The sequence below is a fragment of the Drosophila innubila genome, chromosome X, assembly GCF_004354385.1.
Source record: "Drosophila innubila isolate TH190305 chromosome X, UK_Dinn_1.0, whole genome shotgun sequence".
Taxonomy (NCBI): domain Eukaryota; kingdom Metazoa; phylum Arthropoda; class Insecta; order Diptera; family Drosophilidae; genus Drosophila; species Drosophila innubila.
Genome location: NC_047626.1, coordinates 20769449 through 20796754, shown reverse-complemented (window position 1 = coordinate 20796754; position 27306 = coordinate 20769449). Strand labels below are relative to the sequence as shown.

Sequence of the window (27306 nt, the reverse complement as noted above, 5' to 3'; positions counted from 1 at the left end):
CCCTAGAGTTGACACTTGAGGTACATACTCGAATAACAACTTCTAAGTGGGATCGACCACACTCATGTGTCAATCAATTGCTCGAGTGCGTCTATCGAAGGATTATCAAATTCGGGAGCCCATCCGGGACTTACCTTGCACCCAATGGATGTGTGCTTGGGCAATTTAATTAGCCACGCCCACAGTCCCATTAGCGCCTCTCGATGCTCGCAACTTGCAGTTTGAAGAGTCTTAAATGCCAGCTTGGTCGTATTACTTTTGCTGCCACTTCAGTTGCCAGCTTGTTGTTGTTGTTGGTTTTGTTGGTGTTGCTATGTCTCTGCTCATTAGACCATTTAACTACTGTCCGCACTTGTGTGTGGTGTGTTTGGACTGCTCCTGCACATTGGCCAACATTCTCTTTCACATTAGCCAGACTAAAACTAAAATTGCATTGCCTTCGTCTAAGCTGCTCGTCTGCGCTTAATGCAAAACTTATTATGCGAATTTGCGGGCTTACGAGCTGAGCCCAGGACCATTACCACCAGTAACCAGTAGCCAGTAACCAGTAACATCAACATCATTCCCATCACCATTTCACCATTGTGCTGTCCCATCGTCATCGCCGACGGGCTTTACCATAAACTCAACGGAAATTTTGCGGGTTTTTTGCCGAGCACTTGATGGGGGCTGTTTGAGGGGGGGTGTGTTTATTTGAGTGCGAAGGGAGAAGAGTAAAGGGTAGGAGGGGGATGAGGGGAGGGGGCTGTGAGCCATGTGCAGTTTGCAATGTGCGCACTAATTACGACAAGGTCGGTGCACTAATTAACAATGGCTTTGAGGCAGCTAAACGATACGGCGCCCCAGCGACCAGGCAGACCCTCCACGACTACAGTATAGGGTGCATAGAGCGCCAAACATGGCCAGAATCCAAATACCCAAATACCAAAAACCAGAGACCAAAGACCAATGCACCTGCAACTATTTAAACATATATACGAGGGTGGACTGAGTGGCAAAGTGCAATATTTTTAAAGGAAAATATATATAAACTATTTAACATAGTCTTCTTTTAGTGCAACTTATTTATGCTTTCCAAATAAAAAGATTGCTCAAGATTCTCAAAATTGGATACTCAGTTAAGTTGAGTTTATATTCACCAACCTATTTGTGAACCCGTTATTGTTAAGTATATATATTCTTGATCAGTATCAGCAGCCAAGTGAATATAGCCATGTCCGTCTTTAAACATTAAAATTTACCAAAAAAAGTTGCGTTCCCTTACTTATTTCAATAACTTAACAGCTTATAGGCTATTTCCACAACCACTCACATTTGCCACATTTTTTCACATTTGCCACATTTTTTCACATTTGAATGTGTCAGATTTTTGGCTTTCCACGACCAAATGTGAAAGTGTTACAACATTTTTCATTCACCCGAAATAAATCAGCAGTTCGATTTATATGCAAAAATTATAAAAAGCTGAAAATAAGAACATTTCCATTTTTATTTTGCAATTATAACTCACGGAAATTTTATGCTAACTTATTTATTGAACAAAACAGCTGGTTAAAGTGTTAATTGCTTTTTTTACACAAGTTTATCGATAAACAGCGCGTGTTCGATAAAAAAAAAATACTGAAATTCGCCGGGGTGAAAGGCAAAAAATCTTAACATTCGTTATGAATGAGCCAAAATGATCATTCGGATTTTGTACTGAAATGAAGTCCACATTCGGGCCGAATGATGCAAATGGCGTCGAATGTGCCAAATGTGCTGTCGTGAAAATTTAAGTCAATTGGTACATTATTGTAAGGCGAAAAAAAGAATTAAATAAATATACGACCGTCGTCAAAGTATTATACATGTAGTATTAAATTCTAAAATAAAAAATAATAAACCGAAAAAAGCAATATAAAAATAAGCAACAAATTGTATATATATATTTTTTTTCACTTTATTGCTTAGGGATTTCTTGACGGAGTTCCACGAGGAGTCCCTAATGTTTTGTGTGAGGAAAACCTTAGGGAATACCTAGGGAAGCTTCCTCTGTCCTCGTTCCTAGAAACTCACAATGTCCACAACGTTTTTTATACAATGTCCACAAGGTTTCCCTATCGATTAGGGACAAATCCATATGGACTCCACAACTTTTTCTTGAGGTCTGGAGCTGCTGGGATATTACATATTTTAGTGTGTTTCTCTATGTTTGTGTGGGTATGTGCCTCTAAAAACAATACTCTTGTAGTTACTGAGTTACGCGAACTCAACAGGTTTCTCATGCAACTGATTTGAGTCTCAGCTTAATAAGATATCAATTTAAACTTTATTTTGAAATATGAAAACAATTAACTTTGTTTCCTATTGACTGATTTGTGATAAAAATTGAAAATACGTAGAGAAAGTAAGAGAGACTATGAATTCAGAATCTACTCACATGTTCTTAATTTGTCCATTATCCAATATTCTTAGAGCTGTTGTTTGCTGATTACACAGTATATCAAAGTGTTGCTGCTTTACTTTGACAATAAGTTTATAGAGAATGCATATTTTCTTAAATGATTTATAAACACAGCCAGTCGTAAGGTATAATTTTGCTCCACGAAATAATTAATATCAATTAGTTAATGCTGTGAATATATAATGAAATAAAATTGCATAAAAGTATTATAAACTATATAATTAACTAGCTTTGTTTGATGTCCTTTGCCCTATTGATTGCATCTTTATTTATTTATATGACTTAGGAAAGTGAAATAGATATAATAATAGTGCGTTACAATTGTGACTGGAACGTATATATACCTATATGTTCATATATATATGAGCTAACCTGAGTGCTTGTAGAAAGGTCATTTGGACAGAGGAGGCACTTGTAAGGACAATTTATTGGGCTGTTTTTGACCTATTCGTCCTTCAACTTTGGGCTTAATATTATATAATTATGTATGTCATTGTCACTACATAAATATTAATTAAAGTCCCATAATAATAAACTTTTAGTCAGGAACAGGGGATGACATATTTTTTAATGTCTAGTTAAGGAGTTAGATAACTATTTAAAAGATTTTTTGACTTAAAATGCATACATTTAAAAATATCTCTTAGATCAAATTTAACTAGATTTTTAAAAATAAACTTAGCTTCCTTAACTGTTGTAAGTTTTAAAACAATAAATACTAAATAACAATTATTTTCTAATTAAAACTTTTATTAACAAATTTTTAAATAAGATTTAAATTGCAAATTGTATTTAAAAGTTACCTACATAAAATGTTCAATGCATTTCAAAACTAACACTTATTGTTAATTTAATAAAATTACAGTTATTACAGTTTGAATTAGACTTTATTATGATTTTTATTATTTCTTTATTCTACATTTCCAGTTTCTGAATTAAATTGTTTTTTTTAATTGATCCAATGTCATGTGAATTAAAATTTCAATCGATTGTCATTTCGAAACTCGATCAACGGTGTCAATAAGCGCTCAATTTTCCCACGCTGCGTATGATAAATATTTTGTCAGCTGCTTGAACAACGCAATGCTGTTGTTATTGCCAATGTTTTTCTGCCTGGTTAAGAATAACAACCATTGAATGTCAGAGCCAAGTTTGGGTCCAGGGAATGAGAATGGGATTGGGAATGGGAATGGGAATGGAAATGACAATGAGAATGAGTGTTGCTGATTTGACGCGATTAGATTAGACGAGATTTGTGTGTGTTTTTAGCTGCGGGCAGGCGCCAAAAATGTCGCTTGCGGACAAGAGCTTAAAGCTCTCCACTCAACGAAAGCTTGTGGTGAGTAAAGCGCAAAGAGAGCAAGAGAGCAAGAGAGCAAGAGAGCAAGAGAGCGTAAAAGCTGTGAGAAGGGCGGCTGTCTCTCCACTGACAGCAGGGGGATGCGAATGGAGATGGGGTTGCTCACTCGCGTGGGAGTTAACGCTCGTAATGTCAATTGGTTGTGTTCTAAGTCTGTGTGCAATATTTTTAAGCCTGTGCCTTTTCTTAGCGTTCGCATCCCAGACAAAAGGACACGTTCACATGCACAGAGACACGGTTACAAACACTCTCTTACCCATGTGCACATATAAATGCGATAATATTACGCATACGCAGCATGGGCTGTTGGTTTATATTTTTCACTCGGTTTTTTTTTAGGTCAGGTAGAAAAGTTAAATTAATAAAAATGATTAATGAAGATAACAAATTGCATAACATAATTAAAATGTAATGTTCATCTTGCACGTTGCTTGAAGAGCGGGTTGTTATAATTTCAAATAACTCTTAATTAAATGCATTGAAATTAATGACGGAATATTAAAGCAATACGCTAAGGGGTGACAACAGCTGTGCATAATATTTCAATGCAAATGTCCAACTGCTGCCCGCAAATATCCAAAGAGCGGACAAATTTCATTTCCATTTTCACATTTTCATATGAAACTATTGGGGGTTGCCCATCTCCACCCAGAGAAAAAATAAAAACTTGCTAACCACTCGCAGAGCAGCCAGGAATAAAACTTGGCTAAATGTGGTCGCAATTCGACTGCACTTACCATTTGGTAAGTTCCAACCACTCTTGTTTAACCCGATGGGACTACTTCTCATTTATTAGAACACATCTTGCCCAAGGTTGCTTCATTTGCTTACAGCCTTGGGCATATCGAGCTATCAAATCCGACCTTTTTTAGTCGGACACTTTTGCAAAAGGCTGCTTTTAGTATACCTAATCAGCAGTATTACTTCAAAGTGCCTTTTAAGTTTTTGTGTAAATATCAAATCAATTATTAAATATGTATTATTTGCCATATAATCGAAATTGCCCATTCCAGCTTACACTTTCCACTTAATTCTACGAAAATAAATGGAAAACTTTTAGCATTATTTTAAATTTATGTTAGTTAAACGATGATGCAAAATGACAACAAATTTAAATATAAATATCATTGTTTTGATAGAAGAAATAAAAGTGGAACGGCAACAAAATATCACCTAAAATATGAAAATATATTAAAAACCCTTTACTATTGTGAACTTTTATCTCATTATTATTTTTTATTTAATTCACTTAATAATTTTGTTATATCATTGACTTTGACATAGTTTTACAGAAAGAGAATACAAATTGTTGACACTGTTTTACTAATGTTTATTCGACACAATTAAACCATCTTTTAAAGCATTAGTTAACCCTTACAAATTGTTGTTTAATTAATATGCTTAACTGTAATAAATAATACAAAAATATGATTTATATTAAAAAAATTGTGTATGCCTTGTTGTGGAGATTATTTTAGAATAATGTCTGAAATGCAACAGTGCTTTCCAAGTAAATAAATTTCCAATTGTAAAATGTAATCAAATTTTTAAAAATTAAATACGTAACATATGTGTAAAGAGTATTTAAGCACACATATTAAAAAAGTGCTTCAAAACTGTTGATATGTTGGGGAATCTCTATGGAACCAGAGTTCATATCTTCTCCGTGCGAAGCAGATGATGGGCGTGTGGGCGTGTCTGCGGGGCGGCAATTGTGACAGACTCCATGATGTAGGTTTCAATTTGCATAGCATACTTTTGGGCTGGGCCGTAAAAATAACACGTGCATTTATTTATTTATTTAAACTATTCTGGCGATATCAGTGTTGGTTTAGCTAACACGTCCACTACGTCGACTGCGACGCTGACTGCGACGCTGACTGCGATGGCAGCTGCTGTGCCCCGAGCCTGGTAAGGCAGGCTTTTTTAGCAAGTCGTTTGAAAGCTCGCTCCAGGAGCATGTCCGACTCGCCTCGCCTCGACTCTTCAACTTCACTGCGAGTGTGTGTGTGTGTGTCTGTGTGTGTGTGTGTGAGTGTTGAGCTTCCTCGTCGCTTGTCGTACTCGTCGGTGGTATCAACAAGGACATTCGACCTACTGTTGATTGCGCACCGAAGCTTTTCAGTTGATTTTCAGACCGTGCCACGTACGGAACACGAGTGCAGCGATTGCCGGAGTCAAGAGCGAGCATCCAAATAGCATGCAGCGTGTTTCTTAATTCCAAAACAACCATTTTTTCATCCAAAACATATATTACTATTGTCAATTGTCAATTCTAATTGTAATTGTGTGTGTGTGTGTGTTAGGCGCGTCGTCCTGCTCGATTACATCTAACGAAAAAGGTATTTTTATCAAGCGATTGCAATTGTTATTGTTGTAGTTTGTTTGTTGCTTGTTGGTCGTTGTTGGTTATGCCATACAATACGCTTGTTGTTTTCCTATTTTTTTCTGGTGACATGTGCAAAAGTTTGGTCAGTCAAGTCCAGTCAAGTCAAGTCAAGTCGAGTGTGTGAGCAAAAAATGCAGACGTCAGGCGATGTCAGTCAAAGACCGCGGCTGCTTTATTGATAAAGCCACACACACTTGGATAAATATTCACAAAAATACACACACCCAAACACAAACACACACATACAGATACAGAGATGGAATCAAAAGGACACAGGGACAGAGGGACAGAGAGAGACGGACAACCGTAGGGAGACCGCACTGAAAAACGAGTCTGACAACTTAACGACTTACTTAGTCAAATAGAGAGGTACGACAACACAAAATAACATTGCCCAAATATAACGAGTGGGTGACACGGCAGCAGCAATAAAGAGTGTGAGAGATAGACAGTGAGAGAGTGTGTGTGTGTGAGTGTGAAAGAGATAGAGAGAGAATATTTGATAGGGGTTATGCTGAATGAGTAGAGTAAAGAGACAGCCTAATAGACTGTCCGACCAGGCTAGAAAAGGGTACTCCAAACACACACACACACACACACACACACACACACACACACACACACACACGTAAAGTGTGAATAATATATTCAGTTTTTTCTTACTTTCTTCTTCGTTTTTCATACCGAAAAGGTGTAGAAGCTGTAGCGAAACCTTTTACTCTTTACCCTTTGCTTTCACTTCTTCTGGCTTTGTCTCAGTTGTTGCTGTTGCGTGGCTTACGAAATTGAATGAATATTATCAAATCAGAATGAAAGTGGAGGTTATGTAAAATTTTTGTTGGCTCACGTGTGATTCGGGTTTCAACTTTCAACTCTGTTTTCTCTCTCTCGCTGGCTCCTCATCCTTATTCTGGTCCAAACTTATGTGTATAGCATAGTATATGTAGCATATATGCAGCTAACCTAGAGTTTGCCTTGCTTTTCCAGCCAGTTGTTGTTGCTGGAATTTGCATAATTTACAGCGCAAGTTAATAGCCAAACACATGTGCTGAAACATTTGGGGCCCATGTTATTGGGGCGGAACTTTGGGTATTTGCAAAAGGATGTCGGACTATGGCTCGGTCTCGGGTTTGAGTTTCGCTTTCATCTATGGGCTTGTCTGTGGGCATGTGTTTTGGAATTTCACATGGAATGTTTGAACTTTGGCAGTAGAACAAACTTTTGCCAAAGCCTTTAAAATACTCGCTCTGACGTAGACTTTATTTTGTATGGGTTTTATGTAGTGGTTACCACAAAACATAGTTTTCGAGTTGTTTAGCTGAATCAGCTGATATCACCACAACAAGAGACAAATACAAAATTCAACACAACACACACACACACACACACCACAAAACACACTCTGACAATGTGCCACAATCAGTGGTAGATGCAAAACTTTCTCAACAAAGTTAAGAATTGCAATTTACGATTCCAGCGAATTTTCAAAACGTCCAAGGCGAAGTATAAATAATTTAATAAACAACTTAAAAGTGAAATCACAGCGAAAAATTGCAATCAAAAACACAACTAAGAAAGGGCAGAGGTCGAGGCATAAGAAGCAGCAGAAGCTGCAATTGAAATCGAATCCGAAACTGAAACCAATACCGAAACCGAACCCGAAACAGAACCAGACACGGATACGAGTACGGCATTTGCCTTCTTTCTTGGCCATGGCCGAGCGTTATAAGCCTTTTACCAAAGCCCTTTACGAGACTCCCAAAAAGTGCTTTTGGCTGTGGGAGGAGTGGGAGGAGAAGGTGTTTGGGACGGGTATTAAGTACGATTGTTGTTTGTGCATAGGTAAATTCGTGAAGAAGTGATTGGTCTCTGTTTTGCAATACTTTTTAAGACAGGCAAATGACAGCACAGAAGTCGAGTATGCTCAAACATATTATACCCTGCACCCTGAGAAAAACACTTCATTAAATCTCCATTATTATCTTTTATATTTCTCATTTTTTCCCTTTTTTCCCCAGTTTGTCCTTTAGATTGTTTCAGTAATAAGAATCATATACATACATTGAAAGCGTTTTTTTAAAAGTCTTTAGTTAAATAAAAAAAAATTACTTTAAAAAATTTATTAAAAATTCCAACTAGGACTAACATTTATTCATATCCATTAATAAAATAATAAAAATTGCGTAAAAAAATTTATGTTAAGGTTAAATTCTAAATTTCATTACTTTTTTACATTTAATTATTATTTATTTTCCCAAAATGTAAGATTTCATTACGTTTATATATTAATTGCTTACATTCCAAAAAGACTGGCATATTATACGTTTTTTACTGAGCACTTTAAATGTTCGAGTATTTCTTTTTCTCTACTTTTCATATTGATCTTTTGGACCATTACTGAAAATGTCATTAATTACAGCTAAATAAGCAAATTTACAGCAAATTTGAAAGTTTTAATTGCCAATTCGCCAATTTGGGCTGTCAATCTGCCAATTATTCTTGGATAATTATCATTGCATTCTAGTCAATTAGATTAAATCTTTCCTGGAAAAAAACACCTTCGTTCTTACTTTTCGATTGTTTTTCCCAGAGTTTTTTTTTTTTTTTTTGTTCAATTGTGTGTATTTAACAGTGACAGTTGTTGGATTTTTAGTGAGCATTTGTTATTTTTTTTTTTTGTAGTTTAGTTATTTTATGCCTATCAATCCGAATGTTCATTAGCTTGGATTTGTGATGTTTTCCATTTCGGGTGAGTTTTTTTCTTCTTTTAATTGTGCTGCGAATTGCAAACTTTGTAAGCAGTTAGACAGTCTAAATGATTTTGGCCATGTTGAATTGGCATTTAAGATATTTGATCAAGTTTTACCACAACTAAACCAGGTAGTGTACACTTGTGTGTGTGTGTGTGAGTGTGTGTGAGTGTGTGTGAGTGTATGTATATGGTAAGGCAATTAGTTGAGCAACCACGTCAACGTTGTTCGTTGTTTGGCCCAGTCTCTCTCCAGCTCACTATCTGGCCAAAACAAATTGGCATTAGCACTTGTTGGGCAAAGTTCTTGTATTCTTGTCTTCTTGCACAACTTGTTTACAAGTCGTTTGGCAATTATTCAATTAAATGCCGACGCCAACGGCCCTTTTATATAATTTTGACGCACGTACTATAACAGCAAAAGTTGAAATGCATTTAGAGTTAGCCGGAAATCGCGTAATGTCCCCCCCTCCCCTTTGAAAATGTCTTTCTGCCAAAAGGTCAAGGGAGGGGGAATTTGTGATTCTGGCCGGCATAGAATTTCCGGTATAGAGTCCACCTGCAATTTGCAATTGCTCTGACGGCTGCCTTAAAGTATGCTTAATTTTCTTTCCATTCAATTTCCCCGACTGACAGACACAGAAGTCCCGTCAGTGCCTTTTGGCACAAACAACTTCCGTCGTCAATGTGAACGATGAGTTGAGAACGAAGAGAGGAGATGAGGGAAGATGAGATGAGATGCTTCGCCAGCTCGTTAGCAGTTGCATCACAGACGCTGCTCCGTTCCCCCCCTCAGTCCATATCCGAGTCCATCTTCAGTCCAGCTACCATTTCGTTGAATCTCTATATATTGTAGATATATTCTTATTTGTATGTGTCCTGACCGTCTCTCAGTTGCGCATCATTTGTCCATTTTGTTTACCTACCCAGCGACCGGCTTTATCTGTGATGACTGCCGCAAAATACATATCTCAGTCATATATAGAAATATATAACATTTATGTATACGCGGATAGTGCAGAAAGTAAATTAGACATGCATATCTAATGATCCTTGAAACGAAGTATTATGAAATGCACTTTTTCTTCGATTTATGGCAAGTTCTTTGCATTGATTATACAATATGATTATGATTTAGATATTCATTCAAAAACATATTTTTAAGCTTAAAACATTTGCTTATTAATATTTAAATTGTTCCGATTATTTTAAAGAACAATTTGAGTTTGCTGTAAATAAAATCAATTTAATTTTAAATATTTTCTATATCGCACTATTAAAAATGTTTGCTTACCAATTTTTTTTCCTTACTTTTTCAATTAAATTAAGCGAGAAATTGCTAAATATTTTGTACAACTTCTATAAATTTTGTACTCTTTTATTTTATTTATTTTAAAACTAGAAAGAAGAAAATTAAATTTGGATTGAAGAGAAATTGACTTAGATCGATGCCGATAACATTAATTTTATCGCTTTTCAATATACATAATTTAGTATATATAGTATTTCGTTGTTGTTGGTGCTGTTTACAAGTCAACTTATTTTACGAGTATTTTAGTTGAGCCACAGGCAACGCCCCCTGGCGGCAGTTAACTTTGGGCCACATCCGTTGAGAATTGCTGTCGTCCTTCTGGTTGTTGTTGTTGCTGATGCTGTTGGTGTTGTTGTTGCTATTTCTATTGCCGTTGCTGTGTGGTGTTCGTGTTATGTCCACACGTTGACAGTGCGCGTCTGAAAATTTCATCAAAAGCCGTTTCTTGCTCTTGTTCAGACTATTCCACCGACAACCGACATCCGACATGGACATCAAATTTGTCCGCAACTCGTAAAATGGCGAGCGTCCAACGAGAAATGAAATATGAAAGTGACAGACGACGAAATAGAGACAGAAAATAATAGTATACAAATGGTTAGACAATGAGTGAGAAGATTCTTTGATTGCATTATGCAAGTTTCGTCTAATTTGTCATTCATTGAAATGTGATTTATCCTAATTATGCTTGACCTTGACGCTGACTCTTTATAGTCTTGCATCCAGTACGAATCATGACTAAATTTCACTTAATTATTACGAGTATGTATGTGTATATTTATTTGCTTATCTTCCGGGGTTCTACTTAGTTTCAATTGCCAATTGAAAGTCAATTAAAGCCTCACGCTATTTCGCAACAACGTACTCATAAAGTTTGCGCATAGCAAATCTTGCTCGACAAATTATTAAAATTTTAATTACGAAACTCTATGGGCAAACTTGTCGACTTCTCCTCATCCTTCACTTTATTCTCACTCTCAATACCAGCCTCGACATCAGCGTCATCAACATCCTCAAGCCGCAAAGGTAAAGAATGTAATCAACAGAGAATACCAGTCTATATTCAGCAACACCGTTAGACAAATGCTCTTTGATTCGAGTCTCGATTATATAACATTTTGTCAGCTATTTTGCTGTTCCTAAAATGTCAGAGATTTAATATTTCGAACATATTTTTTTTGCACATTTATTCAATTTGAAGATATTTTAATTCAATGTAATAAATATGTAATTTTGTCAAATCTCTCAACATTTTTTAAACATTTAAAAGCAATGGTTTCTTTTTTCAAGAACACCAACAATTGGAACCCAAAGCTTTATTGCTGTTATAAATTTGTAGAACACACCTGTATATAACCATATAAGAAATTCTAAAGAAATGTCAGTCGCAGTCAGAAACTTAAAATTGACCAGAAACTCACATCTTGTTAAATTTCCTTCCAGAAACATTTTTTATGTTCTTGTTTCAGCATTTTACTAGTTGGTATGAGCATAAGGGTGCATCGATTTGAATGGAAGAAGACAAAAGATTCGATTTCGATGCTAAGGGTCCCCCCTTTGAAATTTTGAAATTTCAAAATTTTATATCTCAAGTTTTCACTTTTAATCAACTCCTTATATCGTAATTAGTATAAAACAACACTTTAAACTTGATTCTGAAAGCTTTCATTTTTTTGTAAAAAATCATGTGAAATTGAACAAAAATTTGGACTTGTAAAATGGATAGATCCGCAGTATGAGCAACTTCAAACTGTCATAACTTGACCAAAACTGAACCGATTTTTGAGCGGAATGTCATTTTAACAATTATTTGGCATTTTAATTCATTCTGCATTTAAATTTTATTAAATTCTTTTAAAAAAATATTTTTCTCTAGATTCCACTAGATATTGATTTCGATGCTAAGGGTCCCCCCTTTGAAATTTCGAAAATTCAAAATTTTATATCTCAAGATTTCAATTTTAATCAACTCCTAATATCGTAATTAGTATAAAACAACACTTTAAACTTGATTCTGAAAGCTTTCATTTTTTTGTAAAAAATCATGTGAAATTGAACAAAAATTTGGACTTGTAAAGTGGATAGATCCGCAGTATGACCAACTTCAAACTGTCATAACATGATCAAAACTGAACCGATTCTCAAGCGGAATGTCATTTTAATCATTATTTGGCATTTTAATTCACTCTGCATTTAAATATTATTCAATTCTTTTAAAAAAATATTTTTCTCTAGATTTCACTAGATATTGATTTCGATGCCAAGGGTCCCCCCTTTGAAATTTCAAAAAATCAAAATTTTAAATCTCAAGTTTTCACTTTTAATCAACTCTTTATATCGTAATTAGTATAAAACAACACTTTTAACTTGATTCTGAAAGCTTTCATTTTTTTGTAAAAAATCATGTGAAATTGAACAAAAATTTGGAATTGTAAAGTGGATAGATCCGCAGTATGACCAACTTCAAACCTTACATAACATGATCAAAACTGAACCGATTCTCAAGCGGAATGTCATTTTAATCATTATTTGGCATTTTAATTCACTCTGCATTTAAATATTATTCAATTCTTTTAAAAAAATATTTTTCTCTAGATTTCACTAGATATTGATTTCGATGCCAAGGGTCCCCCCTTTGAAATTTCAAAAAATCAAAATTTTAAATCTCAAGTTTTCACTTTTAATCAACTCCTTATATCGTAATTAGTATAAAACAACACTTTAAACTTGATTCTGAAAGCTTTCATTTTTTTGTAAAAAATCATGTGAAATTGAACAAAAATTTGGACTTGTAAAGTGGATAGATCCGCAGTATGACCAACTTCAAACTGTCATAACTTGATCAAAACTGAACCCATTCTCAAGCGGAATGTCATTTTGATCATGATTTGGCCTCCAAATACATTCTGCATTCAAATATTTTCAAATTCGTTCAAAAAATTTAAATGTTTCAAAATTGATTTCTTGTACTGTTACGTACCGAAACTGATACCGGAACCGAAAGAAAAAAACTGAAATAGAACCTTTTACCGAAATAGTTATTTCGGGACGTACCGGAACGGAAACCGAACCTATATTTGTTTCGGTTTGATTCCCTGGCCATATTTTTTTTTCACTTAAGTTGCGTACGAATGTCACTTTCGACAATAGAGAATTGCCAATATATTTATTCCTAACATTTTTCCAATTTCATCTGCAATGACTCGGACGCTTAGATAACTCGTTCAGCGAGGTCAACTGTCCAAATGGTACAGCTTAACATATCTTAAAAAAAATAATGGATGTAAAAGGGAAATGCAATTTTTCAACTTGACATGAGATTTTGTCAGTTCTCTTTAAGCAAATTTATTTATATTTCTCTTACGTTGCGTTGCAATTTTGAAGAGAATATTATAGTAGCCTAGGCAAGTTCTGTGAAAATACAAAAGCTGACGGAATAGCGTAATGACTGACTGAGTGACTGACTGACTGAGTGACTGACTGACTGAGTGACTGTGAGAGTAAGTGACTGACGGCAGCTCCTTTTGGCAGCGTCTCGGCATTGTGCGATGTCCCTGGATGTTGTCGCCGTCCCTGTCGTCGTCGTCGTCGTCGTTTTTTTTGGCTTGGGGAGAAACACACAAAAACCATCGCTGACATGCTTAAATATCAAAGTACCTTTTGCTATTCATCAGCGACTCTGTTGCCCGCAGCGGACGACAGAGGACAACGGGTGGTGGGTGGTGGGTGGTGTGATGGTGGGATAGTGGGTGAAAAATTGCGCCTTACTGTGGTCTGACCATGGCATGGTACAGGTGCATGGTGTGTGGTTGTGTCTGCTGCATGATGGATGACGTTGTGCCTTGACAATGTGCCTGGCTCGTTGCTGATATGTACATATCTTAAATCTTTTGTCACTTGTTCTTTCAGATCAAACCACAGGCGAATTGGGATAAGACACGCGCCTTCAATTACCTGTTAACGTTCCTGCTCGTTCCTGCTGACCCACAGAGCCTGCGGCTACTTGTATACTCATACACACGCACACACACATAGCTCCTCGGCAATACAATGGGCAAGAAGAACTCCAAATTGAAGCAGGACACCATTGATCGTCTGACAACCGACACATACTGTAAGTATAAAATATAATACCATTCTAATTTATAGGCCTGCCACCTCTTTTTCCGCTTCCTGCTCCTCCTGCTCCTACTGCTCATTCTGTGACTCCACTTCTAAGCACAGAAATCACGTTGAGTGCGTTCCAGCCTTGAACTCCATATGAATTATTGTGGCGAGCATTAAAAACCACTTGAAAGCCAGTTTGGCAGACCAAACGTGCGCAAGTTTCAGCAGATAAATACAATAATAAACGACTATATATCTGCCATGTATCCTAAGTGCTAGAACTTTTTCCGTTCCACCACCTTCAGCTCCTCCTCCTCCTTATGCGCTTGGCTATCCAAGCACTTGACAGGCAGTTCATCAACTGACAAACATACTTTATTTTTACTATTTGACTTAAATCAGTTGCTCTTGCTTATAAATACGACCTGAAAGTATTTTATGTTCCCAAAAATGCAACTATCTTTATTTATTTATTGATTTTTTTTTGTTTTTTTTTTTTTGGTTGTCATTGCTATTTGTCCACAATCACATGTCAGCAAGAAGGTCATATTTTATTTATATTTTTCTATTTTTTTTTTCTTGTTATTATTTTTGGTTTTTTTTTTTTTTATTTGCTGGCAGCTTTGAGTCATTTTGCTTTGTAGCACAAATAGGTTTATACGACCGCATACATAGTTCATCTACTATTTTTGTTATACACATACACTTACCAACAGTTGCACAAGGCAAAAGTTCTTGAGTGCAGTAGCCCCATCCTCTTTTCCACCATGAATGAATCCTCCACTTCCATTACCATTTCCATTTCCATTGCAAGTGCAGCCTTCATGAGTTTAAGAGCTTTAGGAGTATACTTTATTGCTCCTGGCCCGAAGTGGTTATGTTATTGGCAATACTCATTGCCTCAATCGTTGGCTTCTAACTCTGCTCTACACTCTACATCTGCTAGGCTTTAAAACTAGGCATATACTCCTTTCTGTCTTTTCCAATATTACTTGAGAAGTTTATTAGCATTCAACTATTGAGTTAATTTCTTTCGTGTGAGTAATTGACAGGACTCAATTAAATATCGTGTGAAATGCAGTTGATTTGATATCTAAATCAAATTGTTGAATTAAAAATGCTATTGAAATTGAATTGATTATTGAACTGAATGAAACAGAGGTGACATATTTTATTATCAAATAAAATTTGACAATCACAATCCACAAATCTCTAGGGATGTTGATAGTAATTTTTTTCAAATACAACTGAATGAAATGTGGTGTTTCTGACATGTCAGAGATTTCACAACAAATGCAAAAATTAAATAGTTTATTCGACATTTAACAAAACTTTTAATTCTTGCTATATTATTTACAGTAAATAAATTATATTTTTGTTGAATTTATTGCATTTAAAAGCGCATTCAGTCTAAATCAATAAATCACTCAATCAACAAATATTTCGACATTTGAAAGCTTGATTTTTGAAACACTAAAAATTGCCTATCTGTGTAAATGAAATATGAAACTTATTCATAAGCAGCTTAAAAAGTAATGATTGAGTACATTTGTGTGAAATATTGGAAAATTGAGTTGATTATAAGTAAGTGTATAAGTAGATCGCATACAACAAGTCGATTGTTTTAGCCAGTTATTTCCTTAGTCAATAAGGACGCATTAGAGTGCACCACAGGATAAACACGCTGAAATGTGCCCAACATTTGATTACTTTTTGCCGCTGTTGCTCCCTTTGGTGCAACGCTTCACTACTTGTATTTCTCTTCCTCTCTGTATCTCTCTCTCTCTCTCTCTCTCTGGCGCTATCTCTGTTTGTGTGCGTAGCTTTTATGTCAATGTCTGTTTGTGTTACGCTTCGACAAACAGTCGAAGCAAATCGCTTATAAAACTAAAATGCAGTCAGCAAGCAACTAGACACATAACCAGACCCAGACCCAGACCCAGTCTCTGAGCCAGACTCAGCCTCAGACTCTGAGATAGAGCCCGAGACCCAGAGACGGATACAGATACAGATACATATACAGTTAGCTACAGACAGACTCTGGAGTCACAGCTGAGCTGACTGCCCGTCGCAATGTCATATTGCCTTGCCATTTGAACTGCATTCATTTGGCACATGCTTTTTGCTATGCAAACACACACATACACACACACACACACACACATACATGTACATATATATATATATATATATATATATATATATATATATATATATATATATATATATATATATATATATATATATATATATATATATATATAAATACTATGTACTATAGCACAGAATATGGAAAATAGTGATAGTCCCTTTGGGTCTGTCGTTTCCCGCTTCCCACTTCCCACTATCCGTATCCTATGTCCTGTGTCCTGTGTCCTTTGCCCTCTGTGTGTCGTCTGCCAGTTCATTTTGCACGCGTTGGCATCCAGTCAGTTGAGGCACTCAAAATTCAATTCAATGTAGAAATTATTATTGCACTTGTTGTGTTTGTGTTTGTGTTCAAAACTCGTCGAGGGTTGCCTCATTGTCACGTTGTGTTTTACTCGCTTTATGTGTGTGTGTGTGTGTGTGTGTGGGTGTGTGTGTGTTTGAATATGCACTCAGCTTGTCTCCTCGTGACATTTTGTTTGGCATTTAACAGTGGAAATCAAACGTGTAAAAGCAACAAGCAACCAAAGCAGTAAAAACACACACAACAATCTGCACCCCTTGCCCCTCACCCTCACCCTCACCCTCACCCAGGCCAGGCCACGACCCCTGCCTCACCACACCCCCTGCCGCCGCAATGGAGCATCTGCTGCCAATGATGTCTCAAGCGTCTGGACCCGCTGAAGTTCCCCAGTATTATTGGCACCGCCAACTGCACAGTGGGTCGACTACCGCAAAACACGCAACAAATATTTTCACAATTCACGGTTCACAAAGTAAGCTAAGAAATTCAAAAAAAAATGTTTGTATTAAGTCACTTGTTCTATCTGGTCACCTAAGACTAGATTACAATTGCCTACTTAGTATCTTCTGTTAGTAAACAGATCCATTTGTTAGAGATATCCTTAAGGGTAACAGCAAAAATGATAAAAAAATTTTGGTAGAGAGATTCATTGTTAAAAACAAAACAAACAGTCTATTTTCAGTTGTTCTATATTGAATAACTATCTATATATATAAAACTGTTTGTCCTGACTGACTGACTGATGTTTGTGGAACCCAAACGCTCAGGAGTAGGAGGATGAAATTTGGGCACAACATAGCTGAAAAAATTTTATCGTGCAATAAGACGGCGTTTTTCGAAATTCGCACTGCAAGGGGGTCCAATTCATGGTTAAATTTTACACACACACAAACATACACATACACATACAGAGTAAGTAATTGAATTGAGTTTTTAGTTGACTAGTGACACTGTGATGTGCTGTCGTTATCCTTGCTTCAATCCAAATCCCAATCCTGGTCCAAAAACATGCTGCACATGTTGTAAATAATTTGCTAATGGCGCCATTGGAGCAACTATTGGGCACGCTTTCAAGCTATCCAGTTATCCAGCTCTCAAGCTCACAAGCTCTCCAGTTTTACAATTTTTGAGAGCCATATATTTGCAGTCGATTTGCCCGTTAGTCATTCAGTCAGTCAGTGCAACTCCCTTGGCTGCCTGGTGCTCAATGCATTGGTTTGCCTGTCTGCGATGTTTGGCTCGTGTACAGGCAAATTGATAAAGCAAAAGCAACAACAATGAGCAATCAAAATGGAAGGGAGAGTGGCAAGTAGATAGGAAGAGAGGGGGGTAGAGTGCTATGCAGATTGGAGACGGTTGAAATTGACAAGCAAAAGGAACAACAAAATTAGAAAATTGCCAATTGACGTTAAATTATGATGTGCTTTGAGTCAACTTTAACTGCCAGCGATATTTTAGCATAATGGCAAACTCTCGAACAACAACAGCAACAACAACATCAGCGAGACGAGCAACAACAACAAAAAGAGCAGCAAAAACACAACAATAAAACAACAGCACTCGTTGTTCCTGAAAATGGCAACTTGAGAAACATTGACGGCAATATAACGACCTGCTTGCTTTCCTGCTTTTCCCTTTACTGCTTCCGTCCTCTTCTCTATTTAGTCCCTTTCTGTGTGTCCCTTTTAACTAATTTCAGATATGATCAATGCCAATGTTCATTCTATAAAAGCCATAAAATGCTTTCTAAATGCCTCATCTCCTTCTTCTTTGCCCGACATTTTCTATGCTTCACTTTAGTTTCTCATACGTTTTTACTTCTAGTTTCATGTTAAAAAAATTGTGGCGAACTTTAAACAGAAATTTAATGAAATTCGTTCAGACAATTTAAATTTTTTCATACCATTGTTTAAGGTTAGTTAATTATTGTAATGTTAAATGCTGCCAAAATAAACAATGCAATGTTGGAATGGAGTGGGCTGTGGTAGAATCTGAGCACGTTGTGGAATTTTTAATGAAATACATAGTGCTCCTACAATTTCATTTAAAAGAGACATTTTTAATTTATCCATCAACAGTCCTTTTGATATTGTATATTTTTTTATTAATAGGTATTTCTTTTACCAGTTATACTCTCCAGTTTTTTTTTTGGGTTTTCCTCACTCAGTTCATAATCTTTGGCTGTCTAAATAAACAAATAAATAAATATCAATATAAAATAAATTTTCATAAGGGTAATTTTTACAAAACTTCAATTAAATTGACTTTAATATCAACTGATTTGACTAACCTGAAAATTAATAAGCTTTAAAGATTATTCAAAGTTTTGAATAAACCAAAACTGTTGAACATTAGAAGTACTTACATAAACATCTGTCAACAGCTTTGTTATGTACTGTTTTCTTAATCCTTATATCGATGGCTTTGCTTGTCGTTTTGCGAATCTATCCATAGACATTCTTCCACTTCACCTGCCTTATGGCAATTAAGAGCTGATAAATAGCGAGTTTGATCCAATAGAGAGCTGGCGTGCTTGCTACATATTTAATCCCAACTAGCTTACAGGGTATTCTTAATGAGCTTTAAAGTGAACACTCGCTCTCACACATACACGCACAGCTACAAAAAGTTTCCCAACACACATAAGCCCGCATGTAAGTCTCAGCTGAGTTTTTTTTTTCATTTATATTTTGTGATATTTTTTTTTAAATATTTTTTTTAATGAATGTGTGGATGATGGCAAAGCCTTTGGCAGCCATTCATTAATTAGCATGTGGCCACTCCCAGGCGGTGAGTCCTCGTTACTTACGAGGTGTGTGCGTTGATGTGTGTGCCGCAGTGTGTGCATGCACAAATGTATGGCTGAATGTGTTTGCAAGAAAAAAAAACGTTAAATTAAATCAGTTTAAAATTAAATTAAATAAACAAAAGTCAAAATGACGCGACCCGTTGGCCTTTTAACGCTCGCGCCTAAAAGATGGCAGCGAAAAAAGCGAGAGAAATTCCCAAAAATGATTAAATAAACACTGCGGGCCACAAACAACTTTTGCCGGAAAAGGAAAAAATGAAAAATAGAGATACGCGCAAAGAAAAAAAATAACCAAAAAAAAATATGACGCCTTGTGTAAATAAACATTTAAATCGAAATAATTTTTTTTTCCTTTTTTTTTTTTCATGGCAGCATTAAGGATTCAGGGGGCATGTAGAGGCAGGAAGAGCTAACTTAGGTTGCCGCAGGTATGGTTGGAGCAGGAGCAGGAGTAGGAGCGGGGGGATCTTTGAGTAGCGCACTCAATGCGACTGGCTATGAACTAATTTGCTTTACTGCTGGCGGCGTTGAACCAACACACACACACACACAGAAAGAGAGAGAGAGAGAGAGAGATGCCCATACACATGTATTATTCATGCAGCCGCAGTAAAAATCCTCCGACGTCGCTGTCGACATCAACATGCCCCAAAGCTAACTTAGCCGACGCGTTGGCGTGCGTAGACTTTTAAAAGGGCGCCATTGGCTCATTGGTGGTGTGAGTTAAAAGGGGTATGGGACAGGGGAACAGGGGGTTAAGAGGGCAGTCGAGGGCTGCTTGTGGGGCTGGGCTTATAATGAGTTATATTTTGATGCCAGGCAACTGGGGAGCTTTTCAATTTGAGCTCAATGGCTGCGACTGACTTGCATTGCGTGCGAAGACTCAGCCCCAAGTTGTAACTTGTAAGTTGTTACTTGCCAATTGCGAGTTGCGAGCTGCGAACAGCACACGCAAAGGATGTTACCTCGACTGGAACTCAATGCCATTACAGTCCAAACAGTCCATGAATTTCATTTTCCAATTAATACAAACTTTACTCTAAATCACAAAGTCAGTTAATTTAGAAAAAACTGGCTTACAGTTAACAAAACTTACTTTAAATACAATTTAAAAGCTAATCTAATTTATGCCTGGGCCACTTACTACAAGTAATGGCCAATGTACTTTAGAAACAATTAAGCGTACTCTGTGGTCATTAAAAATGGCACGAAAAAGTGAATTATGTGACGTGGCAGACCCCGATTAGCTCGATTTAGTCATAATTGTCTGTCTGTCTGTCTGTCTGTCTGTCTGTCTGTCTGTCTGTCTGTCTGTCTGTCTGTCTGTCTGTCTGTCTGTCTGTCTGTCTGTCTGTCTGTCTGTCTGTCTGTCTGTCTGTCTGTCTGTCTGTCTGTCTGTCTGTCTGTCTGTCTGTCTGTCTGCTGTCTGTCTGTCTGTCTGTCTGTCTGTCTGTCTGTCTGTCTGTGCGTGCGCGATGCGTGCGTGCTGTGCGTGCGTGCGTGCGTGCGCGTGCGTGCGTGCGTGCGTGCGTGCGTGCGTGCGTGCGCGTGCGTGCGTGCGTGCGTGCGTGCGATGCGTGCCGTTGCGTGCGTGCGTGCGTGCGTCGTGCGTGCGATGCGTGCGCGTGCGTCGTGCGTGCGTGTGCGTGCGTGCGTGCGTGCGTGCGCGTGCGTGCGCCGTGCGTGCGTGCGTGCGTGCGTGCGTGCGTGCGATGCGTGCGTGCGTGCGTGCGTGCGTGTGCGTGCTGTCTGTGCTGCGTCGTGCGTGCTGCGTGCTGTGTCGTGTCGTCTGTGCGTCTGTCGTGCGTCTGCTGTCTGTCTGTCGTCTGTCGTCTGTCTCTGTCTGTCTGATGCGTTGTCTGCCTGTTGGAACGCGTCGATCTCAAAGACTTTAAAAGCTAGAGACTGCAATTTGATATGTTGGTTTTCTGATACCAAACACTGATAACGAACTACTACATCATATAGCTGCCATAGGAACGATCGGTCGAAAATCAATTTTAAGTAAGAAAAAACTTGTTTGTTTTTTGAGATATTTCAGCAAATCTGACAGCATATGCATTTGAGCAGGTCTTATACATCCTGACCATTTTTGGTTCAAATCGGTCAGTGTATCATAATACATCATAAAGCTGACATAGGAAACACCGGTCGAAAATTAAGTTTTAGTATAAAAAACTTTTTTTTTTTTTTTAAATACCTTAACCAATCAAAGCCTGAGCACAGGGTATCCTACTGTCAAACGCGCTTCCTTTGTTTGAGTTATGTCTCAGACGTATTTTAACAAGTACTACTTAAGTTGGTTTATTCAATCCATTTCTCCATTAGCTATTTAACATTTTGCAATATTAAATAAAGCATTCATCAGCGCATAATATAGCTAGGTTTCCATTGAGAATGTGAATTTCGAAGCAGGCTCGACGATGATTCATATATGATTCATAGACATTCACAACTGAGTAAACGCAGTTAAATCTGATAGAACTGAAATTTTTTGTCTTTTTTGAGGATTAGGTCATTAATACCATTGCAGACTGAAAGAGAGAAAGAGAGAGAGAGAGATGGAGAGAGATGGAGAACGACAGAGAAATTATAATAATAAAGAAGAATAAAGTTCACTGGAATTGTCGTGTTCCCAAAACCACTTTTAAATATTTTTCATAATCTTCTTAGTATTTGTTATTGTTCTGTATATATTTGATTTTAAAGATTTACTTATACTAACAAATATGACAAAATTCTCCACTTTCGGAAAATAAGGGATTTGTTACGAATTCAACATTCGTATATCTTATATTTTTGGGTCTGTGACTGAATTTTAATGAGATTAATGTGTGGGACAATAAATATTATTGTTCTGCGTATATTTATTTTACAGAAAATCTAGATTCGTTCAACGCAAATGCTCAAAATTACAGTTTTACATGTAATTGAAAAATACTTTTTGGACTTGAGTTGGCATTTGGTATTTTCATAAAAAACATAAGGAGAAAAAAGAAACTACATTTTGAGTACTTATTGTGTTTTCGATGTAAGTTCTGTAAGTGATGATATAATTTTGCATACATGATTCACTTTTTAAGTACTAACTATGTTATGGGTCCCATGGGGATGTTATGTTCTATTTACTGTGCGCCGTGTGTGTCGCGTTTTTTCCTGTTTTCTAATGTTTTTCATTTGTAAAGTGGCACACAGAGAAGACGCGTTGTGTTCGTCCTCTAAGTGCAGACGTGCATGCACCACACGCGCCTTAAAGTATACTATGTATTTGGCAAGTACATGAGTTTAAAGCATTTCTAGCTGAATGATGTGAGTGCCTGTGTGTGTGTGTGTGTGTGTGTGTGTGTGTGTGTGTGTGTGTGTGTGTGTGTGTGTGTGTGTGTACGAGAGAGTGTGACTTTCTTTGACTGTGTAAGCTACCTGGTAATAAATTAAATGATTTATTAAACGATGTGCACTTTATGCAGCTACACACACTCTCACACACGCTTCACAATAGCCATTACGTATACGTAGAGTGTGTTTTGGGTGGAAGCGTTAGACACTTAAGCCTGTCAATGGCATGTCATCAATATTTGCGGCAAGTTGAAGGCCTAAACCAGTCTGAATTCAAGTTAAGCCGCCATAACTCAACGGCTAAGCTAAATTACATCGAGTTGTCAGGGGAGAATAAATTGTTTGCTGTGGTCAACTATATACAAATGAGTTATTATTTATATACAAGCGATTGTACTTATGAATTGTCTTAGATACCCCCTTCTTCTTGTTTATATTTTGGTTACAAGCATAAATTTTCATTAATGCCCTTTGTTTTCTTATCTTTCAGTTACCGAAAAGGAGATACGACAATGGTAAGAACTGCATTTGATGTTTGAAACTGTTATTGTTACTCGTATCGTTATCGAATCACTTATGAGTATACTCGAATGTTGTATTATACACATGACTTGAAATTAAATTAAATTTTACTTATAGTACGTGTAAATTGTGATTATTTTGCTGGCATTTTGAGCTGTGTGTGCATTCGTTTCGAAATTAATTTCAACTCAGTGTCCTTTCAAACTGAATAATTTTGAGTAATGAATGCATTCAACGAGATTCGATGCGCCGCCACAACATGTAAATAAGTTAAAATTCTTTTAATTCCACTGGACGCAAAGCTGCACAATTTAATTAGCATTAAATAATGCACCAAAATGTTGACATCCAATTATAATTAAAATCATAATTATAATGAATTAACCAATACTCCCTTGTGTATATTTTTCTCATTCATATGCAGCTGTATTTTCGCTAGCGAAATATATTCACAAATACCTCTGGTTGAATTCATATACATTCATAAATATATATTATTAATAATTAAATCTACCACTTATGTATGTGTGTACTTCTGTGTATAATAATATTTTAAGTTCAAAACATATACACGTACATACTATATATTTATAGATCTATTATTTTTTGTCAACAACTTTTGATTATTCGTAATCGTATTCGTATTCGTATCTATGTTAATCTTGAATCAACCCTCTCTCTCTCTGTCTCTCTCCATATATATCTTTCTCTCTCTCTCTCTCTGTCTCTTTTTTGCTCTGGTTTGGTTTGACTCGTTCTGTTTACCTCACTCAACTGTCTTGATCTTTGACTTCTGAATGACTTCTGACACTCTACGAAACTCTACGACAAAAAAGGCACAAAGGTTTTCTCAAAGACTGCCCGAATGGTTTGCTGACTGAACAAGTAAGTATATGTTGAGCTTTACTTTATTTATATGATTTTATGCAAATTCATTTCAATTTATTTCGTGTTGAGATATTTTCATTTACCATATTCTTAACTAACCGCAAGTGAATCCTATTAGCAGAAGCCAAAAAACCATAACGAATTCGGTTTGTTTTCATTTTCCATTTTCCATTTCCCATTTTCACAAACCTCACCAAAGTAAACAGCGAACAGCGAACAACAACAAATACTAAACATTTCCTAGACTATTTTAAGTATTTAACACAAAACAACAAGACTATTTAGCCATCTTTTATTTACATACTATTTTTTTATAGCATGTACTTGTAATTTTATGTTTGAGTTTTATGTTTGTTTGGCCTTCCACACCCTCAACTCATCTTATCGTCTCATTGGTCATCATCATTCATGGTACTTTCGTTTTGTGGCTTTGTTTTTGGCCCTGTCTGGCATTGCCATTTAAAATTTGCCTGTTTCTTTTTTACTGGTATGTCAAATGTGGTTTACTGTATTTATTTAATGCTATCCCTTATGGTCATCATACCGTCCGTCTGTTTTTTACTATTTATACCCTGTAAACTAAAGATTGTGACTGAGAATATAATAGGTTTTGATTACGTGAATAATTACATGTCCAGTTAATCTAGTAAGGTCCTTGAGTTTGTCCTTCCAATGATACCAATATGTTCTCATAAAAATGTGAATTTATTAGGAATTGTTCAGGCAACATATTTAAATATACATGTATTATAATATCTTTAAGAACACAGCCACAGTGACAAAGACTTTGTATTGGAAGAGGGTATCTTTTATTCCATTTAAATCTTATAAGTGTTCAAGTGTACTATAAGTTCTCATTTGAAATAATCTAGTCAAGACAAAGTCGACTACTGAACTTATTGTTGTTTTGTATTCAAAATTGTGTACATTTTTTTTAATATTTACAGTCAAATATTCATTAATAATCAAATCGCGCATTTTAAACTAATATTACTTAAATTTCACTGCTCGTGCACTTATTTTTACCCATAGATATATTATCCTTTAACTTTTTTAAGAATATTATTTGAATGTATTTTAAAATTAATTTTTATGATATGACATGATATGATATATTCTCGGGTGTTTGGTAATAATGCCAATAAGTGAATACCTGATTGTTGGATATACATATATGTGTATTAAGGTATTCTATCTCTCTTTTCTGATTTTATGCAATAAAATGCTTCTATTTTCATTGCACACAGGGATTCTATCTCTGTCCACTGAATTTTTTACCTAATATCTGTCTATTGCTATTGAACACAGGGATTCATCAAAATTTATAAACAATTTTTTCCGGATGGAGATCCCAGTAAATTTGCCTCCTTGGTATTTCGTGTATTCGATGAAAATAATGTAAATATAGTATTAATTTTAAAGATTTTCTTCACTATAATGTCATAATTTTCGACAGGATGGAGCCATTGAATTTGAAGAATTCATTCGGGCACTTTCCATAACATCACGTGGCAATCTGGATGAGAAATTACATTGTAAGCTCGACCTTTATAAATACATAAATAAATAATAAATTCATATTGTATTTTGACTTTCCTTAACAGGGGCCTTCCGTCTGTACGATGTGGACAATGATGGCTACATTACGCGAGAGGAAATGTACAATATTGTAGATGCCATTTACCAGATGGTGGTACGTATCTGGCTTTAAATGCAGCTTAAGTATCAAATGTTATTTCACCTACAGTAACAAGTACATGTACAGTATTTAGAAAGCTTTATAGATGCATTTTGTACTAAGAGTACCACTCAACATTTAACTATTCATTTTTGTATGAATATAAGTCAACGAATAGACAATCAGTCAGTCTATTCGTTGACTAGACGTAGTGATTGAAAGATTATGGAATATTAACTTTTAAACCATTTAGTTTAAATTTGTAGTTTCACCATCATTTTTATTTTGAGCTAATAATCTCTACAAATCGTTTTTAACAGATGCAGCTCATAGTTCAATTAAGCTTTCTATCAGATTGTCCTTAAATTCATTCTAATAGCTACTATAAGGTTTAAAAGGATCGAAAAAATATATACACATGTTTTATACATTGTCTACTTATTCCTATATATACTCGTACATACAATTGCATATATTAAAGCCAGTTTTAAAACATTTTTTATACATTTTACGAGCAGGGTCAACAACCACAAACGGAGGATGAGAACACACCACAGAAGCGTGTCGACAAGATCTTTGATCAAATGGATAAGAATCACGATGATCGTTTGACCTTAGAAGAATTTCGTGAGGGTAGTAAAGCTGATCCACGTATAGTTCAGGCGTTAAGTTTAGGTGGTGATTAGCCGCAAGAATAATAGTTGCGCTGAAATTCGAGATTGTCAAAGAGTTGGAACCATGTCGAGAAGCAGAGTCAACGAATTCGTGCACAATAAATACAAATATGGTTTAATATATATATATATATATATATGTTTATATATATATATATATCGTTAAGGAAAATTTGCATAAAGTATGTACTTCCACACACGTACCCACTCACAAATACACACACACAGACACAAACGCATATATTTATATAAATATATGTAATATATGCCATTTGCCTGGTGGCAGCTTATTAGCCACAAAACCGCGGCCAAAAATATATCGAACACTCAATTGAACACAGAAAAACAAAACTTGAATTCCAACTAATTGCAAATTTAAAAAAATAAAATACCATATACAGAAAATATAATTAAATATAATATTGCAACCCGCTAAGAAATATTACGCAGATTTCGTAATCGTAAAACACCAATTTAAATAATTGAAACGCTTTTTTAAAATTACTTACATATACAACTATGTATATATATATATATATATACAGATATATTGGTTATAAACAAAGCATATATAGGTATAAACCATA

At 36.0% G+C, this 27306-nt stretch overlaps 1 protein-coding gene across 1 annotated transcript in view; it reads left to right on the top strand.

The window, feature by feature from the left end:
* LOC117783661 (frequenin-1) overlaps window positions 1-27034 on the top strand; it is a 36716-nt gene extending 9682 nt beyond the window's left edge. The window contains exons 2-8 of the mRNA XM_034621179.1: window positions 14163-14367; window positions 23448-23472; window positions 24316-24364; window positions 25676-25765; window positions 25824-25902; window positions 25972-26060; window positions 26564-27034. Coding sequence (XP_034477070.1) covers window positions 14304-14367; window positions 23448-23472; window positions 24316-24364; window positions 25676-25765; window positions 25824-25902; window positions 25972-26060; window positions 26564-26731 — 564 coding nt within the window. The 5' untranslated portion in view covers window positions 14163-14303 and the 3' untranslated portion in view covers window positions 26732-27034. The remainder of the gene's footprint in view (window positions 1-14162; window positions 14368-23447; window positions 23473-24315; window positions 24365-25675; window positions 25766-25823; window positions 25903-25971; window positions 26061-26563) is intronic.
* Window positions 27035-27306: the final 272 nt, after the last annotated feature.